A 23957-nucleotide genomic window follows, 5' to 3' on the forward strand; every position below is an offset into this window, starting at 1 on the left:
AGATTTCATACTCGAGTAAACCCATTTGTTGTGCTAAAAAGTGCAAAGAAAGCAGGAAAGGCCTGCTACACTAGTAAGTGTAAAAACTGACTGCTCAGGTGAAAGGAGATCTTCTGAAGTACCATTCAGTGACAGTCCTAAACCTCAGAAGACTGGTTAATTAAAATGCCACTGTAACAGCTGCCCTCAGAATGAAAATTAAAAATATAATTTGTAAGATGATAAGGAAGGGCACTGAATTGGTCTATAATCCAAGTCCATAGAGTTGACAGGGTCTCAAAATAACCTAGGGTAGACTAACATATGAAAAATACAATTGTCTTTTAAAAGCAAAGTTCAGGAATATAAATCATGCTTAAGGCCTGGGAATCATCAAGCATCCGGCTACTGTTATGTGAACTTTGATGAGGTGCTCAATGATGCTTGCATCACTTATGCTCCTTAAGCCCACAGATGAACTAGTGGCTGTGATTGACAGAGTGACAGATGGACAGAAGGATAGACCTGAGGGATCAGAGGAAGCAGCTACTTGACTGCCTACTGGAGCAACCTTCAAGGTATTCATCTCTCCCAGTTTCCTCAGAGGATTTCTAGAGGAATTTCTCAGCAGTCAGTGATGATGGGGCTGCAACTTATATAGTCAGCATTTTAAAAATATTTATATTGTAAGAGACCTAGGCCTCTCTTCTCGCTGCTCTTTCTCGGGTGGAGAAGCAGCAGGAGGTTCCGGTGGACCACGTGACTTCAACCCGGTCCAGACTCAGGGGAGATTTCGTATACTGGGAGGTCTCCCAGTTGTTGCACCAGTGTATAGGGTTCAGCCTGCCACCGATCAGCGATTTTATGTCTCCCAGTTAGCCCCAGGTTTCGCAGCAGCACCCTGGTCCCCTTCTTGTAACCCTTGCTCACGCACTTGAGCATCATAAAGCCACTTATGGCATTGCTGGTTTCTTCCAGCAGTTTCAGCTGCCAGTCAGTATGCAGGACGGAAATGGTCCTGAAGCTGTTGTGCATATTGAACATGAGTCAAATGTTGTTGGTAGACTCGTTCTACCCCAAAGCACAAATCTATGCATAACCAGGGCTCCCTCCCGAACACAAATAAATACGGACTGACCCCCGTTGCAACATTCCTATTGGAGCTGTCGGCATGCACCAGGTATGCGATATGCTGGCTCCATGCAGCCTTCTGTTCCTGCTGGAGGGTACCCAGCATGTTCAAGAGAGTGCGATTGAAGCGCTCAGGTTGGGGATCCCCTTGGGGGTGGTAGGGTATAGTCCTCGATTTTTGTATGCCAGCCACTGTCAAAACTTCACGCAACAACTGGCTCTCAAAATCTTGCCCCTGATTGGAGTGGATTCTTGCAGGCAGCCCAAACACAGAGAAGTACTTTTCCTGCAGTGCTTCAGCAACCGTTCTTGCTGTTTGATCTCGCGTAGGGAAGGCCTGGGCATATCAGGTGAAGCGGTCCATCACAACCAGCACATTCCCCTTTTGGTGCCCCTCCCCTTAAATGGCTAGGAAATCCGTGCACACGAGCTCCATGGGTTTTGAACTCTGGATGGTGTGTAGATAGGCAGTTCGAGCAGGCAGGGTCTTCCTCCGCACACAGCAATCACAGTTTGAGCATTTAGTCCTTACATCTTCAGCCATTTTGGGCCAAAAGAACTACTCACAGGCTAGCGTCAGGGTCCACCCCCATGTGCCCAAAGTCATCATGCAAGGCCCATAACGCAAGGGCCTTATACTTCTGAGGGAGGACCAGCTGCCAATATTTCCGTCCTTCTCGATCCTGCACCTCCCGATGCAGCACTCCATCAAACAAGTGAAGCCAATCTCCTGTTGGAAGGCCACTCTCTGAACAGGAGGTCGGCTGCTGGGGTAGCATTATTAAGGGTCACAGGGCGGGTATTCCCTGATCTCTGGGCACGCAGCACCTCTCACACATCTGGGTCCTATTCTTGCGCTGTCCACCATTCTGTAGCCATGATCTGGGGCAACAAAGAGGAAGTCAGTGTGGAATACTGAACCCAGGCCTGTGGGATCCCCTCAGGGGGCAACCCCAACACCTCAGCCATGCAAACAGTACTTTCCCTCATCCCCACAGGGTCTTGTATCTGCAGGTCGCAAATGGTCTTCACTGTCTCGGGGCTCCAAACACTCCCGGGGTTGCTGGGGAGTTGTCGAGACAGGGCATCAGCATCCACGTTCTTTCGTCCTGCTTAATAGTGCAGGCTGAAGGTGTATTTGGCTAGTGCTGAGATCCAATGTTGGCCGGTCGCATCCAACTTAGCGCTGGTGAGCACACAGGTAAGGGGATTATTGTCTGTCCACACCTGGAAGGTAGTCCCATACAGATAGTCCTGGAATTTCTCAGTGACGGCCCACTTGAGGGCCAGGAATTCAAGCTTATGTACCAGGTAGCTCGTCTCGCTGGGTGACAATCCCCTGCTGGCAAAAGCCACTGGTCGCCAGTGTCCATCATGTTCCTGGTACAGTACAGGCCCCAGTCCTGACAGGCTAGCATCCGTGTGCAAAATAAAAGGGCGGTTGGGATCAGCATATGCCAGCACAGGTGCCTGAGTCAACTGCCAGATCCCCTCCTGGAAGGCATCTTCAAACCGTGAGTCCCAACATGGACCAAAAGGCTCTATGGGGCTTCGTGTCCCAGGAAGCCCATTTAAGCCATTGTTTCACCCTTCTTGTGGGGTGACCTTCTCACCTGGTGTCCGAGAGTCAGGGCATTTAAAGTTCCAGTTATTGTAGCATAGTCTTTAACGAATCGCTGATAGAAACCCACAAATCCCAGGAACCTTTTCAATTCCCTAAAGTTCTTGGGTTGAGGCCAGGTGGTCACAGCACTTACTTTCTCTGGATCAGTGCTGACCCCTTCCTGTGATACAATATGTCCTACGTACTTCACAGAGGCCTGGCAGAACTTACATTTATCAATGGCCAACTTAAGTCCAGTGGTTTCTAGCTGATGGAGTACCTGGAGTAGCCATTCTTCATGTTCCTCCAGGGTCTTTCCAAAAACAATAATATCATCTAAGTAAACCAGCACTTGGGTCATATGCATATCCCCAACCACCTTCTCCATTAGTCGCTGGCAGGTGGCGGGAGCCCCAGAGATCCCTTGGGGCATTTGCTCAAACTGATAGAATCCCAAGGGGCAAATAAAAGCAGTCTTCTCTTTGTTCTCTTCCCGCAGAAGTATCTGGTAGTAGCCGCTGCAGAGGTCGAGTACCAAAAACCCTACTAAAGGGTACTCCCTACTAAACAGTCCAAAGCCTCCTGCACCCGCAGGACAGTGTATTGATCAGTGATGGTCCAGGCACTCAAAGTCCGGTAATCAATACACATATGGAGTCGACCTTTCTTCTTCTGCACAATCACAATGGGAGAGGCATAAGGGCTCTTAGATTCTGTGATGATGCGGTGGTCCATGAGCTCCTGCAGATGACATCTTACTTCCCCCATCTCAGCAAGGGGAATGCGCTGAGACCTTTCGCTAAAGGGTCGTGGGTTGCTCAGACGAATGTGATGCTCCACCCCCTTAGCCTCCCCCACATCCCAATCATGCAGGGAGAAAACATGGGCTCAAGCCCCGAGTTTGTCCCTGAGCTGAGCTTTACAGGCTTCAGGCACTGGGAAGTTCCCGAAAAAGAACCTCGAAGGGTCAATTGGAGGGGGGTTTCCCTCCTGCTCAGGGCTCACCACTTCAGCTTCCTTTATCAAGACCAGCTTCTGTCCAGAGTGGACCACAATATCTTTCAAGGTTGGGTTAACCACTATCACTGTAACCGTGTCTTGGTTGAGCCTTTTTGTCTCGATCACACCATCAGGGACCCTGAGCGCACCGGGTCTCTCTCCGCCAAGGGTGGGTCTCCACCACCAGCAGCTTATTCTTGTCATCCCTCTCAATCCAATTGCAAAGCACTTTGGCCCTGTGCAGGGACTAGCTGGGGCTTTGCTCCAGAGACGTGCAGGGTCCCCACAACCTCAGGGTGACCCCACATCTCTCTATGCTCCCATTGGTCATATGCCTCTGAGCACAAGGCATGCATCGTTAACTGTTGTTGGTAATCTGGGCCAGCATGTTGTTTACAGCAGAGAGCAAGAACCTGGAAAAGGCTGGGGTGGTCCCTACAATGAGAGTGGCCGCTTTCATCCACCCCAGATCAGGGCACACTAGAGCAATGGTTGACACTTCTTCCTCCATCCCAGCTATTTCAGCAGGGAATTTTAGCCTCACATTCACATAACCCCTGTAAGGATATTGTTCCTGGCTTAAGCCACAAAGTCCCAGCCCCGTAAGGGGAAGCAAAGGCAAGTGTCTCAGATGTTCCTCATAGAAGGATTAAAATAGGATGGTAACCTGGGACCCGCTGTCTAGAATGGCCCAGTATGGGCAACCATTCACCATCACGGGGACCTCTGCACAGGGTCCCACTAGCCCCTTTGGCAGTGAATTTACTGTGGGTAATGTGCGGGAGTCTGTCTGGGTCTGGAGTGGAGCCGACTCCATTGCTCTGTCCCTTCCCTGTTTCCCGCTGCCCACTACCCTTTTAACCTTTCAAATACCAATCCAGGGTTCTCAGGCTGAGTGCACTCCCGAGCCATGTGCCCTGGCTCCCCACATCTATAGCAGAACCCTGGGGCCCTAGAGCGGGTATGGGGCCGAGGTCCTCCCGAGGCACAAGGACGGGGCGAGGGTTGACCCCTGGGGGAGGGGGGTGGTTCTGGACATGGCAGCTGCTAGTGCTGGAGCCACAGGCTCCTCCTCCACTCCCAACAAGGTGTCCTCATGGGGAGCCACAGTTAGCACCCGACCCATGGGTCCTCTCCAGGGGGAAACATCCCCTGGGACCCACACAGTCTCTTGGAGTCTGGATATCTCTTCCTCTTCATGAATCTCTTGGAGGAGGTGACTGAAGTCAGGTGGGATGCTCCTGCTCCCCACTAAGTTGAGGTTCCAGAGTAAATCCAAGCTATACCATGCCCCAATACGAATTTGCCAGAGCCGTATCTGATTGGCGTCAGTGACACTAAGTGCTCCTTGGGTCACCAGGCATTGTAGTACCAGCTCTAAGCAAAGGACATACGCTGAAAGAGTCTTGCCCTTGCACTGGAAAGTTCCCAGCAATTCATAGTACGCCCCCCCCCCCCCCCCGACTCCCTGTGGGTTGGCCAAAAGCATCCTGAAGGACCTGCATGCATTGCTGGGTGGTGATAGCAGGGTTCTGGAGTTTAGCAGTCCTCACAACCCAAAAGGCAGGCTCCCTCAGGACCTCCAGCAGATGGCATCACTTATCCTCATCAAGTATTTGCCAAGTCAGTAAAATCTCTTGAATATGGGAGAGCCAAGGGTCAAATCCTTCCTCCCCTGCAGGGACTGGAAGGGTTCTGAGAAACTCCAGCATCTCTTATGGGCCACCTGGTCACTGGAGGAACGTGTCATCTCCCGCAGAATCTGCTGGAAAACCTTCACCCATTCCAGGGTAGCTTCAGTACCAGATGTTTGCCCCACTCCCTGCTACACAGTCCCATCACTCCCGGAGGGTACGGCAGACTGGTTGGCATTGGACATGTCTCCTGGTAGCTCTCTCTCTACAGGAGTACAGAGCGCTTGAATAATATTCTAGCACCCACTACACGGGAATCCCAGATGAGCCCCCAAAATGTAACCTGGGTGGTACTCCAAGAGGCACCCCCTCTCCAATTGAAGGGATCAGAGCAGGTGCACAAGTGCTGTGGGAGGTGTAGGGACTCTCGTCCCCCTATAGAGCAGAGCCAGACCACCAATGGGAACTTAACCATATACCTTTTAATGAGGGAACAATACTAGGAACATAACAGGCATAAATCAGGGGGGCAACTGGACACTAAAATGCCTCAAGGGGGCAGGATTCAACAAAGGTTAGACACTTACAATCCTTGACAAAAGACAAGGTTAACAAGATATAAAACAGCAGAGCAAACAATACTCGTTGGTGGAATGTAAAAAGGCACAAAATACAAAATGTCAAATGACAAGGAAATATAGGGCCTAGGTACCTGGAGGGGGAGAAAGGGGGAAAACACAATGGCCCCTTTCCACTGCAAGAAGATTTGCTTCTTGTTAGCTCACTCACTCCAAGTCACCCTGACTGGGACTTGAAGTCAGATCTCCCACGTAGTAGGCAAAAAACACTGCTACACAGCCACCACTGGTACCACTGCTCCAAACTACTAGCGGTCTTGACCTTCCTGGAGCCCAAGCCTCACATTGAGCTGCCTGGTCTCTGATTGGAGGAGCTGGAAGCTGAGCTGGGAACCTCTCAGGTTACTGCTCAGATCCTTGCTGGAGCAAGGGAGCCTCTCCTGCTGGCTTCAACCTCTCATAGGTGATCTTGGAGCCCAGCAGGAAGCCTCTCCTGAAATCACACGCTATGCTGCTGAGGGTCTAACTGCTGGCTGCTGGTCCCGCTCCTTCAGACTCTTCTAGGGCAACTGCTCCTGCCCTGCTGGCTCAGCTCTTTGAAGCTCCTTCCTCATGGTCCCTCACTGGTCTCCCCCGAGTCAGCTGCGCTGTCTCTTTTATTCACCTCCAGGTGACCCAAGAGGCCAATCAGGGGACATGGAGGGTGAGTCTCTGGGGCCTGATTAGTGAGGAAAGGGAATCCCAAGTCCTCCAATCATCTTTTACCCCTTCAAAACCCCTGGACCAAATCATTACCAGATTGGTGAGGAAAGGGAATCCCAAGTCTTCCAATCATCTTTTGCCCTTTCAAAACCCCTGGGCTAGGTCACTGCCAGTTAGCCCGTCACAATATAATCTCAGAAAATAACAAGGGTGAGCATATGAGCTACAATAAAAGTTGCAGTGTAGCCTTGTGCAGCTGAGAGGATGTGAGAGGAGTCTATACCTAACACTGTTGCACAAGGACTCCATCTGCTGTACTGCAGTTAATACATGCTGTTTTGTTTAAGATGGGCTGCCTGATTTGTTGCCTGTGACTCTGGATGCACTTTGTCCCATTATAGAGGTAAAAATCCCTCTCCAGGAGCTGTGCCAAAGCAGGCCATGAATAACTACATGGTGCAAGGGCATTGACCTGATAATGGAGAAACCAGTCCCCTCCTGTTCTTCTACATGTGCCCCTGACTGTGCATTTGGTACTGCACAGTTAGTACTTTCTAAAGCAGTGCTAAATGAGAAAGCAGTCCTGTCAGCGCATGGTTATTTTTAGATGCTATGTTGTCGTTGTGACAAGCTATATAGCATCTTGTGTAGATGCGCCCAGTGAGATCTAAAAGCCTGGCCTCAGAGTCCAAAGACCAAGGAGCAAGCCCACTCTAGAAGCTATGACTGGGCTGGCTTCAAGGGCTATTTAGAGTCTGTGTTAAGGCTGGGATCCCAAGCAAGAGCTCATCTGTGATGGCCCTCCTTAACCCAGATAGAAAAGATGCTGCAACAAAGGGCATGCAGGAAGTAGGCCATCAGTGAGATACTGATAGAGCTGCAGTGTCAAGGCAATGAATTAAGTAGCATCACAGATCAGCAGGAGGAGCTACAGTAGTGGGAACATGGAACACACTGCCAGCAGAAGGAGCAGAAGTGGCAATCACAACGGGACAGTGAATGGGATGGTGTCTTCTTGTGGGAGGCAGCCACAAAAACTTTTAGGAACCATCAGGTGCAAGCACCAATGATTTCAAGCCCCAAAGCTCATAAGTTTTGTCACTTAGATATTTAGCTCACAAGCTAGAACTCTCCAGATGACAGTCTCAGCCCCATACACAGGCCCTGGCTCTATTCCTTCACTTGTCTCAAAGCAGAAGGAGAAACTACACACTTCCCGAATTGTGCCTCTCACTGTGGTACTCCTAAATAATAAAACAGCAGGTATTGCTTCTTTAGCCCTTCACCTATAGTCCACAGAACTTCAGAGGACCTTGACCTGATAAGGAGGAAGCCCACCCCTTCCTGTTCTTCCCCTGTTCATGTCTCAATAGGCACATCTATATGAGACATTTAATGTGGAGTTGCCTAATTAGCTCTTCAGTGGGCGCGTCTGCACAAGACACTAACTGCACAGTAGCTTAATGACACTGTGCAGTAGCCTAACAACATTGCATGTGGCAAAAATCTTGCTAATATGTATTGCGCATTAGTATCAGGCTACTGCGCAGTTAGCATCACTAAAAAGCTATGTACTGGGGTTATTAAACAGTAGCACTAGTTAGTGCACATTGATTTAATATTTGGTTATACAAGTACTAAACTTAATGCGCAGTAACTACAGCGCATTAATGAACACATATATGCACCCAGAAAATGTTTCAGAATCTACATGTGCAAAGCTATTAGGTCAGAGTAAACTAATTTGCTACACCACAGGATGCTGCTTGTATAGACAAGTAGTATCCTGCAGTGAAGTAAATTACTTTGCCACAACACGTGTAGACAGAGATGGGAATGACTGGGGCACAACAGTGTTTCAGTTGGGGGTCTGCCTGTGAGTTAGTCCCACACTGGAGCACCCTTATGCCCAACACAGTGGCAGATTAAGATTTACTGGGGCCCTGGGCAAACAGAAAATTGGAGGGGGCCCCCCAGCCACTTCCATGCCACTTTAGGACATGGGGAGGTGTGACTTGGGGGGGGGGGGAAAGGCTTCTGAGTGGCAAAGTGCATGGGGCGACATGCAAGGGCTCCCGGAGCAGAGCACGAGGCACCATGAGCCCCACTTGAAGCCATGTGCTGCCCCAGGGGCGGGGGCCACAGCTGGTCCCAGGGTGTAACCAGTGCAGGCCATTCCACTCACACAGGTCCCACTGTTGCTGTCAGTCTGCAGGACTGAGCACATGCAGCAGCAACACAGGGAAGTGCGATAGGAGTGGGATGGGGCACCTGGAAACTGAGTTAGACTGGACCAATGGGGAAGGGCTTGAACAGTCCCAGAACATGGGGCAGCAGGGGCCAAGCTATGCTGGCTTTGAGGCAGCTCCTGCCCTGATGGTCCTGGGTTGCCACCACTGCAGGAGGAGATAACCAAGCATGAGCAACTGGTGCCTCTTGAGTTGGGGGGGGGGGGTACACCCACAGAAGCCAACATCAGCATTGGTAGTGGGGACGGGACTGGCGAGCACCCTCAGAAGCTGATGGAAGCATTGGTGGCAGGGACGGGCTGGTGAGCATCTGCAGAAGCTGCTGGCAGCACAGCAGTGGAGACGGGGCTGGCGAGAACCCAGAGAAGCCACCCGGCGGGGGGGGGGGGGGGACGGGCATATGCCCCCCTCTACCCCCGCCATGTCGCTCCTACCAGTTGCCTATGGAGCCAAGCCTGGAGCAACCTCCATGCTGCTCTGCTGCACCTGCCAAAGCTTGCAGGCACCATCAGGCCCTTCCTGCCAGGCTACAGTGCTGGTCTCCTCTCCTCAACCCACCCGTGCTGTCCTGCAGGACCTGGGCTTTCCCTGAAGCTGCATGCTCCATCCCCAGTGGGAAGTGGCCTGAGTTGGACATGCTGCTCCCCAGGCCCAGGGCAGGAGCCACAGCTACCCCCCTCCCACAGGTCTCTGCAGGAGTCAGAGCCCAGGGCTAATCGCACAGGACCCACACAACATCATGGCAGGACATTGCTAGGGGAATGGACCCACTGCCCACTGGGTGTGTACAGCATGGACTGAGCTCTGGGGGTGGCGTCTTGCCCTGCCATTGCTCACCCCAGCTGCAGCAGTACCTGGCCAACATACAGGATTGCGGCCAGACCAGGCCAGGGACCTGGCTGCATTGGTGTCACCCCTCTACCAACAGGTCCCAGCCACAGACCATGCCTGGCTCCACTCCCTGCCACCAGCAGCTCCAGCTGTTCCTAGGGCTCTGGCATGGTTGTGCCCTGCTCCTCTCCCAGTACCTGGTGGCCATGGCCCACTGTGTCACATGTGTGACCTGGTGCAGCCCGGCTGCTGGTTTTGTCTGTGCCTAGCTGCCCCCCTTCTTCCACCCCCCAGCGCCTGCCCTCCAGGCCTCTGAGAGGCCCTGATTGGCAGGGGTCTCTGGGCCTGGGCTGGCCTGCGAGTTAATCTACCTATGCCCAAATAGCCCCTCTGTAGCATGTTGAGCTAGCTCAGAGCAGCCTCAGGCTGGCAGGCTGATCCCCTGGGCCCCCTACTAGCTGGGTCTACTCCGACCCAGCTCAAGGTGCAAATGTTCCCAGAACTGCAGCAAACACAATGATGTGTGTCAGGGTTTATTGCTTTGAATTAATTGCACAGGTACATGCACCCAATGAGCAATAAGAAGGTCCAGGGGGGGGACAAAACAGGGGGAAGATATATCACTACTGCTGTTGCTACTTGTTCCCTACCCCAGGGCCTGTAGATAGTATTTTCCCCCTTGGTTGTACTTGGAAAGTTTTCCTTAGACCTCCTGCTTCTTTTGAGTGGCCATTTTTCCCTGTTCATTTACTCATATGTGTGTATGCGTGTCTGTGTATTACACTTTGTAGTTAGTGAGTTTTGTTTGTGATGAATAGTTTTGGCTTTGGATATCATTAGTTTATTTTTCTCTGTTTAACTTTACATTAATCATTTATTGGTTTATTTATTGGTGATTTAGTCTATTCAGCCATTTCCACCTTGTTATATAGTTTGGCTTGACTGTGAAAACTATTGCTACATCAGTCGAGTGTCTTGTTTACTTACATTCTTGCATCTCCCACTTGTACTGACCAAGTCAAACAGAACAGAAAAACCTGACCTTGCCCCAGAGCCTTTTAAGAACTGCAGAAGAGAAACATGGACACACAATTTGCCGAAAGGCATCTCTCAGCCCAATGTTGCTAACAGGAATGGTTACACAATTTAAAAAGGTGAAATCTACCCATTCTTGCACACAACATTTTCTGCAGGCCAAGGGTATCATGGTAACCAGCAAGCAAGGCACAAAAAAGGAAATAATCTATCCCTAAAACTCTTTTTTGATCTAAATACCATTCCAGACATAAAGAAAGCATGACAAGAACCTTCCCTGCACCCAAATTCATGGGAATTAAAAGAATCACATTTTGGTTTGCTACCCACAAGCACAAGACCTGAAGCCTTTCTTGTGCATTACTCACTAGAATTTTATTAAAGCTACTTCCCAGTTTCTTAAAAGGTTGTAGAGTCAAATTTCTGTGAATTTCATCCTTTCAAATAGGATATTTTTCCTGCTAATGCTCTCCATTCTTTTATCTGTTATGTGACTTGTTCATATACCATGCATTTCCATACAGTAGCAGAGTTAAAATAAGTATTTCCTTTACCTTTACTATGGCTGTCTTGAGATTATCTAGAATTAAGATGACTGTATGAAAATCCCAGAAATCCCTGACATCACCCAGGAAATCTGGGAGACAGCTCCCCTCCCCACGCCTTCACCCCCTGCTCCTCTGGCGCTCTCACATATCATTTGGGGTGAAGATGTGTGCCGGGCAGACCTGTAAGGTGCTCCATACCATTCCACCTACCAGCCAGACTGCACCCAGTGCCCCTGCATTTCTCGGACACCTATTATAAATTCTCAACAGGTGGCCAGGACCAGCCTCTGAAATCCCACCTAAACCAGGACATAAGGTCACCCTATGTAGAATGGTTACATTTTAGTGACAATGCATAAGCATAAAACTGTATTTTAGTTTATCTTATGCAATATCTAGTTGCAATATTTAATATTTGCTTAGGTATGTCCATAAAACAAACAAAAATGGAATCAAGCAGTATTTTATTTAAAAACAAAATGTTCAGAACAATACTGAATTACAATTACACATACCCATATTTGTTCTTACATAACAAAGTAATCTAATCCAAAAACACCTAGTTTAATAGCACTCCACTATAATTTAAGTACTACATCCCAATCTTGCACACACTTATGCAAATGCTTTCAGTGAATCTAGTCAGTCTACTAATTCAAACAAGTTAAGCATATACCATAATAAACTGAATTCAGGATGAAAACCTAAAACATAGAACCTAGAACCTCGGCATAGATTACTCTTTGAAATCCATGACACAATGACTGCCATTTCGTTAAAAAGGGCATTTCCCACACATTTAAAATGTGCCCATAATATACAATGCATAGGAAAAATATGCCTCATGCAGAAAACTCAGCTTTTTTAAATTGCAATTTAATGTAATGGGATAACCTACTAAAAGGCACACTTATTTGAAAGTCATATTAGTATATTTGGCAATATATTAACATAGTTCTTTTCCAAATCTGTGTTTGTGAAAGATGTTAATACTTGATCTAATAAATTATTTACCTAAACTTTTTTTTTTCTAAAGACTTGTTTAATATGTACCTAACAAAATCCCAGATATGCTATTATGTACTCCAACTACTACAGAAATTATATGGAGTATTAAGAAATCAGGCTCTAAAGGGAAATTTTATTGCTTGGGCCAATGTCTGCTGAGATAGGGCATGAGCCTTAAGCATCAAATTTTTCAGTTCACCCAAATGGTAGCAGGATCAGGCCTGTCACAAGCAGAGAGGGGCCATCAGCCAGTGAAGACAATGACTGATGGACACTGACTTATTCAGTGGCATTGAAATGGAATCGTGACAGCAAACCAATGTAGGCAAACTACAGTTAGATTTTAGAAAAGGAGAGATAATGATAGTACTTAACATTCATCAGTGTTATGCAAATGTACATTCTAAGAAGGCATCAATAGTGACATTATGGGGAAGCCTGTTGTGGGTGTGGTGGGTCTCTCTCATACCACCTCCCAAAGAGTGCCACTGTCAAGACTGGCTTGGATGTCCCATTCTGGCTTACCAGACGTCCATCACTTAATTTCTAGTTAGAGAAAGAAGAAAGGTAAACAAGACTATTAACATTCCAGTAATACTGAATTGTGAAAGGCAACAACAAATTATTAATGTATTTCAGCTGAATTGCCTTCTTGGAAAAAGGCACACCTGCTGTAAAGAATAAAAAGGAAGCCACAGCAACAGCCATCTCTCAGTTGATCCAATTACTAAAGTAGAGGGTGTTTAATACACCCAAAATGTCTAATTAAAAGAAAATTGTATAGTACTGGCCCGCATTCTCTGAGAATAGGGACACAGGACACATATGAAATCAGATTTAAACAGTTTGAGGACATCCTCTTACCTGAAACTCTCCTGGTGCCAGTTGAACCCCACTGAGCAAGACTTCTGGAAAGACATAACTAGTGCCAAACGTGCCACTGAGGGAGAACGCCTCAAACCTGGTCTGAGCAGTAGCCACTGGCTGTCCACAAGTTTTTAAATCTGTACTCTTACACTTCAGCAGTGTGCATATCTGTGAAGAAGACAGGGGTATATTCTAGGGAATTTACAGTAATTGAGAACTAGCCTTGAAAGCAATCAGAAAAATCTTCCATTGCAAAGCTTTTGGGAAAAGTACAGACACACTTAATTAAGCCAGTTATAGATTCTCTGAAGCTTTGCAATACAATAGAATTCTACACCCAGTACCACAATGTTACATACACACTTCATAACCCTTCATATACACAAGTGTTCATCTGCTATTGGAATGGTTTGTGGCCTGCAGCTCTGTTTTAGTTTCCCAGAAACACAAGGATATTTGTTTGCCTTACAGGTAATATTGCAAGGAGCCATTTAAGTTTACACAGCACCAAGCAAATGGCAAGGACTAACTTGATTACATCCATGCTTTAGATTCTTTATTTTGATACTGTTATCACAAATAAATGATCCTGTGATCTTCATCATGAGCTTTATCTCAGATGGTGCTAGTATTTATCGTCAAAACCAGCTCTTCCACATTACTCAGTCTACATGCTAAGTCAACAAGCTCTAGATTCATTCATTCATCATACAGGCTCAGGGTAAAAGCCAAACTGTAGTTCTACTAAAGCTAAACTGTGTTCTAGAAGAGCAGCATGTGTTGCTTTTTACAAACACAAACTTCTCTGAACCCAAAGGATAGGGACAAACTCAAGACATTTGGGGGAAGTGCTTTAACTCACGGCACTTTATACAAAGTGCCCTGAGTTAGAGCTTCCTTCACCCAACAGATGTTGGGTTGTGGGGCCTGGATCCTGCCTTCACTGGTCCTGGCCAGCAAGCAGGGGTGATCCGGCAGCCTCCCAGGGGGCTGCCAGACCACCACTCCTCCCAGCCCTGCCCCTCCCAGCTCCAGCCACGACAAAGCCAAGCTGGCAGCTGTGTACTGCCCCTTTCAAGAGGCTCAGGCAGGACCAGGGGAAGAGGGTCTCCCTTTCCCATCCCTGTGCTGAGCCTCTTGACAGCAGCAGCATGCAGCTGCCATTTGGGCTTTGCCATAGTTAGAGCTTGGGGCAGGCGGTAGAGCACAGCCCCCTTACCTCGCAGGCCTGGCCTGGCTCCCCACAATACCTCAGCTGGGTAGCTGGGATGGGTGACTGTGAGGTTCTACCTTCCCCTTCTCCACCCACTGCACAGAGAGGATACTTTCTCCTCCTGTGCATGCAAAAAATGAACCCTCAAGGAAACCTGAACAGAAGTTCCCTAATGCACTCTGCTCTAGAATGCCTTCAGCAAGTAGCTGATTTAGTGAGGGTTATTTTTTCATGCAATTGGCCATTTTAAAAGTGCCCTACAGCTGTGAACGTATGTTATGTCACAGCTGTAGAGCACTTTCAGAGGCCAGATTGAGCAAAAAATGTAAACTTACATAAGCACCCTTAGTGCTTGGGGTGTCAAAGACATTGCAGACCTCAGATGACTTCAAAACTGTAGGAAGAACTGAGAAACAAGATCCTAAAGTCTGTTAAGACTTCTTAAGAAAGTAAGTTCTTATTTTTCAAACACTGCTTTTAGGAAAGCACTTTGATGATGTTCCTACATACCCCCTGGAATAGGTGTGAAGAAGCTGTATATGAAGAAGGAATGCTGCAGCCCTCCATCCCAAAAATAAGTAGTAAAAAGATTTACCTGCAAATAATATTCTCCTTCAACAATGTGGAGCCCATCAAATGCACCTAGCACATAAGCTTCATCCTCTCGCTTCTCCGCCATTCGGTAGCTCAAATGGCAGCAAAGGTTCTTCTGGCAAATGGTATGATTTCCTTCAATCTTGGTAAGCTCCATGAAGGTAAACAGATCATAGTAAACGACTCCAGTGAAGTCTTGGTCACTTGGTGAGAAGTGTTTTATGCTTGTGGCATATGAGCTCCAATTGACAGCAGGAGGGTAGGTGGGAGACAGATGAGGCCGTGAGTTCAGTTGTGCAATAAGGAGATGACCATTCTCTGTTTCTGTATTGTAATGGTATGCTATGGGTCCATTTGGTTCATATATACCACTCCCTGTGAATGCCATGTAGGAGAAAACAATCAATTGTTCTATACTTTTGATTGCATCTTTAGCAGCAAGATATATTCTGACAATATTAAACTAAACTACATGGGAATAAAAATAAAAGTAGCACCTTTATAAACAATAAACTCAATCCACTAGTCATTACAATCAATAAAAACTGAACCAAACTCAAAAATAGTTTTGTGACACTAAATTGGTGCTAGCTACATTCTGATGCTGATATTAATAAAATAGCCACACATTAAATACCACAAAATATACCATCCTCCTAAAACAATATGCCATGTTATTTTAGAAATAAGTACAAACAGTTCAAAATTGCATAACTTGCCCCAGTGATAAAAAGTTTAGTATTAACACTGTTGGAATTGCTCGCTCTCTCTCCCCAGTAATGCTAAAATAATGACCTGGATAAGCCTTGTAGTTGGAAAGGGAAAGATATGCCAGTTCATTTTTATTTACCAACTCTGCAAATCTAAACTTCATTCTTCAGATATATCAGCTCATGTTCTATAATACTGCTTTATGTATTACAAACATAATACAAGACTTCAATGGATATAAATTCTAGCATATCTGGAAAATAATCCAACAAAAAAGTGTGTAAAGAAAGGTTTGTCTCAATGTATACAAACAGATAGTGTGTGAAAATCACCCATTGCAGCTTGATCAAAAGTATTTATAAGCACGGAGTCTCCATCTAGTGGAGATGATCATTTGTTACTTCAAAGTAACAAGACAGTATTATAACACCGCTAAAAAACAATGCAGCCTTGAACTGGAACACAAATATAAGAGTTCAGGGGAATCAATTATTTAAAACCATCCAAAGGTTTAAACGTCTAAAATTAATGTAAAACATTTTAATTTTCAAGTTTAACATTTTAACTTGATTGTAAGTACCAGTATTCATTACTAAGTCCATGACACTACAAACACTTGCTTCCTTGCAAAAATTTAGAAAGTTAAGGTACCTAATCAGTTAACTCATCATAAGTTACCTGTCATATCTACACTGGAGTTACGTGTATTTGCTGAAAGAAAGTTGACACGCATTCCCATAGCCCAGGCAGAGTGAAATTGAATAGCTGACAAAAGTGGCAAAGTATTCCCCCAAGCTGTTGGGAACAGCACAGTATCCACCTGTAATTTACTTGCCAGGACCACAGCAGGATCATGGAAAAGTATGTCTGCACAGGTGAAAACACCAAAGTTTCCAAAGGACGTGTTGAAAGTCACATACTCAGGCTCTGGATAATTAAAATACGTTTCAGTAACGAACAAGTTGTACTATTCATGGAAAAGAAGGAAGGAAAGAAAAAAATTAAGATGGAAATTGAGCCATATAAATTAGAATGTAGTACACTTAAAGATGGTCATATAAATAGGGAATGGAGTCTACTTTTCTGTTACACTTCTAAAATTCCATTTTAAGTCAGGCCAAAATATAGGACACAGGAGAAGTCAAATATGACTAAAACCCATGACAGGGTTCTGTTAGTCCTTCTCGTATTCTTACTCCACTGCAGGAACAGTCTGCCCCAAATTTCCCTCATGCCACCATGCTAGGGACTCTAAGTATGAAACTTTTTTCCACAGTCCTCTTTGTTCTCACCCACACCATCCTTATTCCTCTTTTATTTCTATCTGAGGGCATCAACATATTAAATTGGATGGGAGGGTACAGTGAGAGGGATTCTGTTATACTGCAGTCAATCAACTCTTTCCTTTATAGAGAGATTCATAGGTTTTGTAGCTGTTGACTCTGATAACTAGATGTCAGGGGCTCTGATATCCCCAATATTCCCATTTGCAGGTATCAGATTTTTCATCAAAAATAGGCTTCTGTCCACCCAGTCTACACTGAACTAATACTGGGATGAATTCAAGGCTTAAGATTAGCTCACTACCTATAGGTACATACACAAGTACTAAGTCAAAATAAGGCGACTTAACTAATTCAATTTAACTAAGCCTACGTATGTTAAGCCACGTCGGATTATACACACATACAGCTCCTTGACATGGTGGAAGCCATCTTGTGAGTGAAGTTGACCTAACTAATGTGACTCAAGATAATACACCTTCAAGGTGTGTTATCTTGTACCACATTTAAATTAACTCCACTGCACACGTGTGTACACTCTGGCAGTTAAGTTGACTTTAAAAAGTTAAATCAGCGTACCAGTCAGAAAGTTAGTACGTTTGTATGCACAGTAGGAATCCAAATAGATGTTGTCTACAGTTCGTGGGCAACCTTGGGCTGCCCTTCATTTCTTTGTTTGTGAAGAAGCAGCAACTTGTGGTTGCTCATTGAAAGAAGAGCTAGTTCAAACAAGAAAGTAGAAGGTTAACTTTTGAAAGGTAAAGTGCAACCACGGTGACAAGGGAAGAGCACATTTCATCATACTTCCACATTAAAAAAGAGTGACTGCCTATGCTCTCTTGAAGCATTAAACACTGATCTTTTACATGGCACTAAAACTATGGTGAAATAATATTTACAATTAGGGTACAATTGAAAGGAATCCATTATTGAACTGAACATTGCAAAGTAATTTCTGACCTTATGGTAACGTGCCACCAGCTTCCCTTCTGAATCAAAGACAACATCAGTATTGTACTGATAGCGACCATCTTTGGGACACTTGGGATCACTGGATTTACAGGGCTTCTTGTCCCCAATATTAGCAACCACATAGATGGAGTTGCTTCTCGCCATGCAGCTGAGTCGTTTTTGCACTGGGGCAGGACCAAATCTAATTGTAAGAAAAGAAAAAGTCAGTACAAATTCTAAATGTAATATTTTGTATCAGAAGAATGATTAAGTCAATCAATACGTTGAAATAAAAGACTGAGTATTTGGTGACAAGCTAAAGGCCAAAAAATAAGACTACTGGCACTTAGAACATTGTGTACAAGTCTAATAACTTAACATCTCTATTTCCCCAATCTTCTAATTAGTCCTTCTTTGTACTTTTTCTAGTTTAGTTTATTTATTTTGGACCTATATCACGAGGGAATCAAAACAGCTTTACTTGTTATATTCAAAGGAGATCAAAAGAACTTGACTTGATTAAACTAACAAAAATGAAATGAAGAGGGAATTTTATTACTTTTTAAAGTACATCTGGGATGCCACTATAAGGGAGGGAGAAGAGATATTTAAATTAAAGAATAACATTAAGATCGAATGGATACAAATGAATTATGGGCTATTTACATCAGAAGCTAGAAGGTTTTGTTGTCTTCTAGACAAAACAGATGGGACAAGGAACTTCAGTTGCTGCAAGAAGAAGTTTGACAAGTTCACAGAAGGTTAATGTGGTAGGACAAAGTGTCCTTGGAGGCATAATTACCACATGTATAATGTGTCTCATTTTCCTTCCCCCGAAGCATTGGCCACAGCTAGGGGTAAGAGTTCACTGGGGTGTGCTACTTGTTTTTTTAAAAACATCTCAGGTACCTGGCTGGAGGTTTCTGTTCATGAGATTGGGTCAAAACAGAGAGGAATTTTACCCTCAAGTCAAATTGGCAAAGACCGTGGATTTTTTGCTTCCCTCTGTAGCACAGAGCATGATCCATCTCCTAGGATCCTCTGAGCCTACTTAACAAATTTTGTGCCATATTTCCCCTAAGCTTTATCTTTATTATATGGTAGGGTTTTCTTTTTTAAGGGAGGCTTTATGGTTGGGACATGTGAGAGGACCTTAAGTGAATGCTGTTGGGGACCTTTCTGGAAAAATGGTTGCCTACAAACCCAGGGGACTAGATCTTATGGCCCAGGAGGACCCTTTTATTTCTATGTTCCTGGAGAACTGTGGAAAACAGTCATTCTTGCATCACCATGTATTATGCTAATTGACAGAGCTGGAGGGCCTCCTCTCAATCCCCACTCTTTTCCTCTTTTCTTCTTCACCCAGTTTCCTCTCACTAACTAAAACCCAGCCCTTCCTCCCACTGAGATCAGTTTATATAAAAAAATGCATTAAAAGAGCAATGAAGATTATAAAGCCTGGTGCTCATAAGTTAGGAAATGTCAAAATTAAGTATTAAGAGAACTCTGAGAAGAGAGAAAAGCATGAGAAAAATCAAACCTCCTTTGTCCTTAAATGCAGGTTCTTTTATATTTGAAATCTGGGGGTTTACCTAATTGAAGCCTTATATTAACATTATAAAGGCACACTAACAAGGTTCATTGATCAATTTGGATTCATACATACCTACAGATGGAATGAAAAAAAAATACAACATTTTGAGCAGGCATCCTTTATTTTAATGAGGAACATTTCTCCAGCCCAGTATTAAGCTTCACACAAGCATACTTTAACATCCCCAAAGTTTTATGCATTTTCTAAAAAACAAACTCTGGACTTTCTGATTTTTGGGGGGGATAATCTTATCAATTCTGATTCTTCTGCCCTCACACTAATATGACTCTTAAGCTTAATTTAGTTTTTCTTTGCTTAGTCATACATAAATATACTTCATTCTGGATTTTTTGTTTGTTTTTATAAATAAAATCTGTTTCATAAAAGAGATTCCTGAAACTTAAAAAAAAAAAAGGTCCAAAATATCTCAAGTATTTATTCTAGAAACCCATACTAACATGACCGACTGGAGCCTAAACATACAAGTCAAAAACATCTGAAGCTCTCCTGAGTGTGCCTGCACTAGATTGTGAATTCTTTGAGGCAGGGACCATGGACAAAACCTTGGCACCAGTGAAAGCATTAGAAATTTTGGCAGGGACCTCAGTGGATCCCTTGTCTCCTTCCAGTGCTTATTTGACAATCACTACTCAAACAAACACAGTGATTAAAAGAAAAAAAATGTATTTCATAAACACTATAAATATGGTTGTGGATTTCAGAGATTAGAATGGCTAAATTCATGCTTTATCTACCACCAAGTGATACAGGAAACTTGCATTTCTACATGCGGGGCACATCTACATGAGGCGCTGACTGTGCAGTAGCCAAAATATATGGCACAGTAGTGCATCACAGTATGGATGGTGGCAATACACTACTGTGCAGTATTATTAGCAGGGATCCTGGCTTTCTCTGATTTAAAAAAAATCCCTAATTTTTGGTTTAAAAAAAGTAACCACGAATCCACATTTTTCCATGATTTAAATGAAACACCATTAATATATATATATATATATATCTATACATTAGTAGTGTTTCATGTAAATCATGGAAAACCAGGATCCCTGATTATTACTGTGCAGTAACGTCATCTAAAAGACAATCGTTGGCACTACTACGCAGTAACTCCAGTTACTGTGCATTTATTATTTGCTAGTACAAGTACTAAATAAATGAGCAGTAACAACTGCACAATAGCATCTTGTGTAGATGCACCTGCTGAGAACAAACCCTTGTTACATGAAAAGAATTAACAAAAATGTGCTTCTAGTGTCATCTAGTGGCAGAACTTTAACACAGCTAGTGTCTAACACTATCATTCAGGAACTCAAAGCACAACTGTTATCAGGTATCAATATTAAATAACTACTTTTCAGTCCACAGGAGAGCCACACGCATGATCAGAGATCAGGAAAACAGGCCATGTGAAGAGAGGCTGAGAGCCATGGGACTCTTCAGCCTGGAAAAGCGCAGGCTCAGGGGTGATCTGGTGGCAGCCTATAAGTACATCAGGGGTGTGTATCAGGAACTGGTGGGAACGCCTGTTCACCAGAGCGCCCCAAGGGATGACAAGGACCAACGGTCACAAACTCCTCTAAGACCATTTTAGGCTGGACATAAGGAAAAACTTCTTTACTGTCCGAGCCCCCAGGACCTGGAATAGTATCCCTCCTGAGGTGGTGCAAGCACCTACTCTGGACTCCTTTAAGAAGTGTTTGGATGCTTATTTTGCTGGGATCCTTTGACCCTAGCTGACTTCCTGCCCTTGGGGCAGGGGGCTGGATCATAGGTCTCTTCCAGCCCTAATGTCTATGAAATATATTAAATCTATCAAGATCCCAGTAATCTTGCTGTATTAAAATACTGTTAGATATAATGTCTGAGGATTTAAAAAAATAAATTTTGAAGAAGAATATTATGATTTCAAATCTCACAAATCTTTTTTTTATTTATACGGAAAAAAATTGGCAAGCTTCCCTTGCTTGGAAAAATCTTACTGACCATTGATGAAACACAGAAGCAGCTAACATAAATACACACAGGGTTCAGAAGTCCTTCACTAAAGAAATTAAAGTTCAGTTTTAAAGATTTGTTTTTAGTACTACAGCTTATACAATTACATCAGACTGTGTTCCCTCAATTGTAATCTAATACTTATTCAAATAAGTGTATTTCCCCCTCTTAGAATATATATTTAATGTTTCCAACAATTAAAGGAAATGTGACCTTGAGAATATCTATTTAGAAATGATAACAAGAGCTGTCATTTAACAATTAGGTAGCAGTCAAAGCATGTTTTCAGAGTACTATGAAGTTTACTATATCATGTGTAATTGCTCAAATCAGGTTCAAATTAAAAAAAAAAAATACCACAATTTGTGTATTTTCAACTTCTGGGCAGGTTTCCCCTTGTTTTAGGAATTAGCATCTCTTATGCCTCATTTTCATGCTGGAATGTGCATAGAACACACTGAATAAATAGAGCCTAATTCAGTATCATACTTATTTTTTTCTTCATTTCTTTCTTAAATATTGACCCCAATAAGTACATAAAATAAGCAAGACATTTTAATTAGACTAAACTGCAAGAGGGAGAGGGGAAAAAGAATAGATGAAGTAAAGATGACTTATTATAAATTCATAATATCTATTTAGCATTTATCCTACAGTGCTAATATAGATCTACACTGCTGAATGAAGATTTTTTTTTCCCCAACAAATCCAATCCTCTTTCCAGTGGCAAAGGCAATACCTTTCAGGATCAGTACAGGGAATCCAATTCACCCGTGGATCTGGAATATCCTCCAGGTAGGGGTAAATAGTTTCCCTTGTGAAGACCCAGCCATAAATGCCATCTTCAGGGGTCACAATGATGTGTGCTCCCTAATAAAAACAGATGAAGTTTAAACAATCTTCACCAAAATAAATACCTCTAATTACAGTACAATCAGACTATACCTGTTGGGCTGCTGCTTTGATGGCTATTTCCAAAACATCCATATTTTTGTTCATCAGCACCAAAGCATCTTCAGGAGAAACTGGTAAGTTGGTTTCCTCAGACAATATAACAGAGTGCTCATATACAGCTGCGATGTAGCTGTCCAAAGCATAGGCCTTAAGGACAGACAGAATGAAAACTATGGCAGAAAAATGAGGAGGGGAACAGCCCATGTTGGAAGCTTCTTGGGTGCTCAGAAATGTATGCAAGTGCAGGCAAAGGTAGAAGCTTAAAAAAGAAAATAGATTGACAAACTTTGGAAATTTCCATTTGCTTTTAAATCAAGGTATCCTATTGCGGGAAGCCAATATTGTGCAACCATTGCCACATCTAGAAAATCTTAGGTCAGAAAGGACATAGAAGTGCAGAAATCCCGGAGCTGAGTCACTTTGCTCACAAACAAGTAATTGTGCTAAAGCCAAGCAAAGGTACAGCACTGCAAATTTGGAAATAGAACATATCCAAGGCAGAAAAAATGCTGTGAATTCAAGGCTGGTCAAGCTCACAATAGTAAAACGAAGAGGGGAGAACTGGAAAACAACAACATGGTCCAGTTATCATATTTATCTTATTGCTTATTGACACATACTAAACTAAAACCTTCTGACCTCAGGGTATATCTACATTTCAGTCACAGGACAGGCTGCAATGTAATGTAAGATAAATACATGCTTCACTCCGCGCCATTGAACTCTATAGTGCTGTGGCTAAACTGCAGTCACAACCTGAGGTTGTTAGCTTAAAGAAGTGGTTTTCAATCTTTTTAGCCTTGAGACAGCCTGGGATAGTCTTGAGGCAACCCTAGATAGCCTTGAGATACCTCTAGGAAAGTGCTAGCTCTTAGTTTTCACTTGTTTGTTTTTTACTGTAGAAAAATAATAGAGCAATTCTTCTGTTGCAAAGAACTTAAAAAGACCACAACAGGTCAGAATATTTTTAACACTATGGCTAAATACAGACATTCAAAAAGCCTGATCCTGAATTGATTCAATCTTTACAGGTTAGTCTAACCTGCATAGATTGAACCAAATTGCAAGTGAATAGACATTCACTTTTGATTCCAGAAATGCAGGCACATGCCTGCAGTGGCTCAGGCTAGAAGCAGGAGGGCACTAGCAAACCATCCTTTCTCTTCCGCAACAGCCACAAGGCTAGAAGGAAAATGACCCGGGGGACGGGGGCAGGCCCTGGCAGGCTGAATATAATTGGGAAGGGGTTTAAACCCCACCCTGGTCACCAGCCAGGATGTGCCTGGCTTTTCCCCACTCACTGATCGAGCAGCTGAGGCAGGGGTGCCTTGTGTCAGGGCTGATGGTTGTCTCATGGAGTTCAGAGTATGTGTGTGAACCGGGTCTGGACAGGGATGCTCCTGCCTCAGGCAGGGGCTAGGCTAGATGTGACTCCTGCAGGTCCCTGCCAGCCCTACTCCTCTAGGAATCTGTGACC

The 23957-nt window shown here is 44.4% G+C and overlaps 1 protein-coding gene across 1 annotated transcript; it reads right to left on the reverse strand.

Annotated features, from left to right (window-relative positions):
* Positions 1-11736: 11736 nt before the first annotated feature.
* Positions 11737-22771, reverse strand: LOC102560408 (pantetheinase-like). Its single transcript, XM_006270535.4, has 7 exons — positions 22472-22771; positions 22266-22396; positions 17926-18118; positions 16361-16649; positions 14973-15346; positions 13162-13332; positions 11737-12843 (listed from the first exon to the last, which is right to left on the reverse strand). The coding sequence occupies exons 1-7, from the start codon at positions 22682-22684 to the stop codon at positions 12724-12726; spliced, it is 1491 nt and encodes a 496-aa protein (XP_006270597.2). The 5' UTR covers positions 22685-22771; the 3' UTR covers positions 11737-12723.
* Positions 22772-23957: the final 1186 nt, after the last annotated feature.

The sequence above is a fragment of the Alligator mississippiensis genome, chromosome 1, assembly GCF_030867095.1.
Source record: "Alligator mississippiensis isolate rAllMis1 chromosome 1, rAllMis1, whole genome shotgun sequence".
Taxonomy (NCBI): Eukaryota; Metazoa; Chordata; order Crocodylia; family Alligatoridae; genus Alligator; species Alligator mississippiensis.